We start from the raw sequence: 1,298 nt of genomic DNA on the forward strand, positions 1-1,298 counted from the left end.
TTTCCACGACATTCTAATTTATTGAGATGCACCTGTATATGATGTGGTTAGTCTTAGGCAAACACCACAGTTATTAGGTTATAATCAGCAAACTTTCAAAAGATATGAGGCCTCCTTCCAATATTGTAAGAAGCTTTCTGATGACAACTTACCCCAGTTTTACTTTAGTAACAAAAATGTAGTAATTAAGTCAATTTCAGTGTTTTTATCACTTTTGTCTTGATTTATCTATTGTTTTATTATAACTTCTGATTAGATCTATTACTTAAGATGATTTTGCTAATCCTTTTTTTTCCCTTTCTTTTCAAAAAGCCTTATTTATATATTTACACTTATCCAATGTTGTCCTCAAGGGGAAAAAAATACTGTAATATTTTAAACATACATTAATTGTCTAAAATGCATATTTAATGCAGTGATATTTATTAACTTGCTTACTTACTTACTTTGTATTGCATGTATTGTGCTTCATCTGTGCTCTTTTAGTAAAGTTTAATGGATTCTCCCTGGCTGTTAGTACAAGCCTTTATGCAAAACTGAAATACGCAGTTGACTTTCTAACATTTGCAGATAAGGATTGAACTGTAAGACATAAGTTATGTTCTGAGGAAATCAAGTCTCACATGCATCAAACATCACACTTATCTGTCAAAGCAACTGACGGGCAAGCCGTGCTAAATCCTATATGTTTGTTTGAAGCGCTTGATATAAAGCATTTCTCATCATGTTTATGACAGCTTGGGTCATGCACTTTTCCTGTAGCAGCCCACTCTGAGAGCTCTGCTGTTTTCCAGATGTGTTTTGTCCATAGAAATGCTTATTCACTACTGTAAAGTCACATGACAGACTGATGGATTTTCTGTGCACAGTGCACAGATGTGATTAACTGATAATCAGTGTTGATTATTTTCATTATTAGTTTGACTAGTTGTTGCAGCCCTACTTGTTATGATTTTTTAAAAAAATCACATAATTTATAGCAAACAATTTATTTGAATGGATCTTTCAAATAAAAGCCACTTGGATTTTGTTATGTCGTGTTCTTACCTGCCACTCATCAGGAAACCTGTGACCAATGCGATGAGGATGATGGCCACAGTAACAGCGACAGCGATGATGGGCACCTGACCCTGATCACTGGAGGCCGCTACTGCTGGAACAGACACCAGAGAAACACAAGAGCACGGTTTGAGAGTTCATCACAATCACTGCCTTGTTTCTTGCTAAATTCATAAGGAATTATTGTAAGTGTAGAGTGTGACATCCAATATTACACACACCCAACACTACTGTATGTG

The 1,298-nt window shown here is 35.4% G+C and overlaps 1 protein-coding gene across 1 annotated transcript in view; it reads right to left on the minus strand.

Annotated features, from left to right (window-relative positions):
• Positions 1–1,043: 1,043 nt before the first annotated feature.
• Positions 1,044–1,298, minus strand: part of LOC107567058 (ephrin type-A receptor 5) — a 17,611-nt gene continuing 17,356 nt past the window's right edge. Inside the window, exon 4 of the mRNA XM_016252656.1 lies at positions 1,044–1,153. Coding sequence (XP_016108142.1) covers positions 1,044–1,153 — 110 coding nt within the window. The remainder of the gene's footprint in view (positions 1,154–1,298) is intronic.

The sequence above is a fragment of the Sinocyclocheilus grahami genome, unplaced genomic scaffold, assembly GCF_001515645.1.
Source record: "Sinocyclocheilus grahami isolate Dianchi unplaced genomic scaffold, SAMN03320097.WGS_v1.1 scaffold1124.1, whole genome shotgun sequence".
NCBI classification, from domain to species: domain Eukaryota; kingdom Metazoa; phylum Chordata; class Actinopteri; order Cypriniformes; family Cyprinidae; genus Sinocyclocheilus; species Sinocyclocheilus grahami.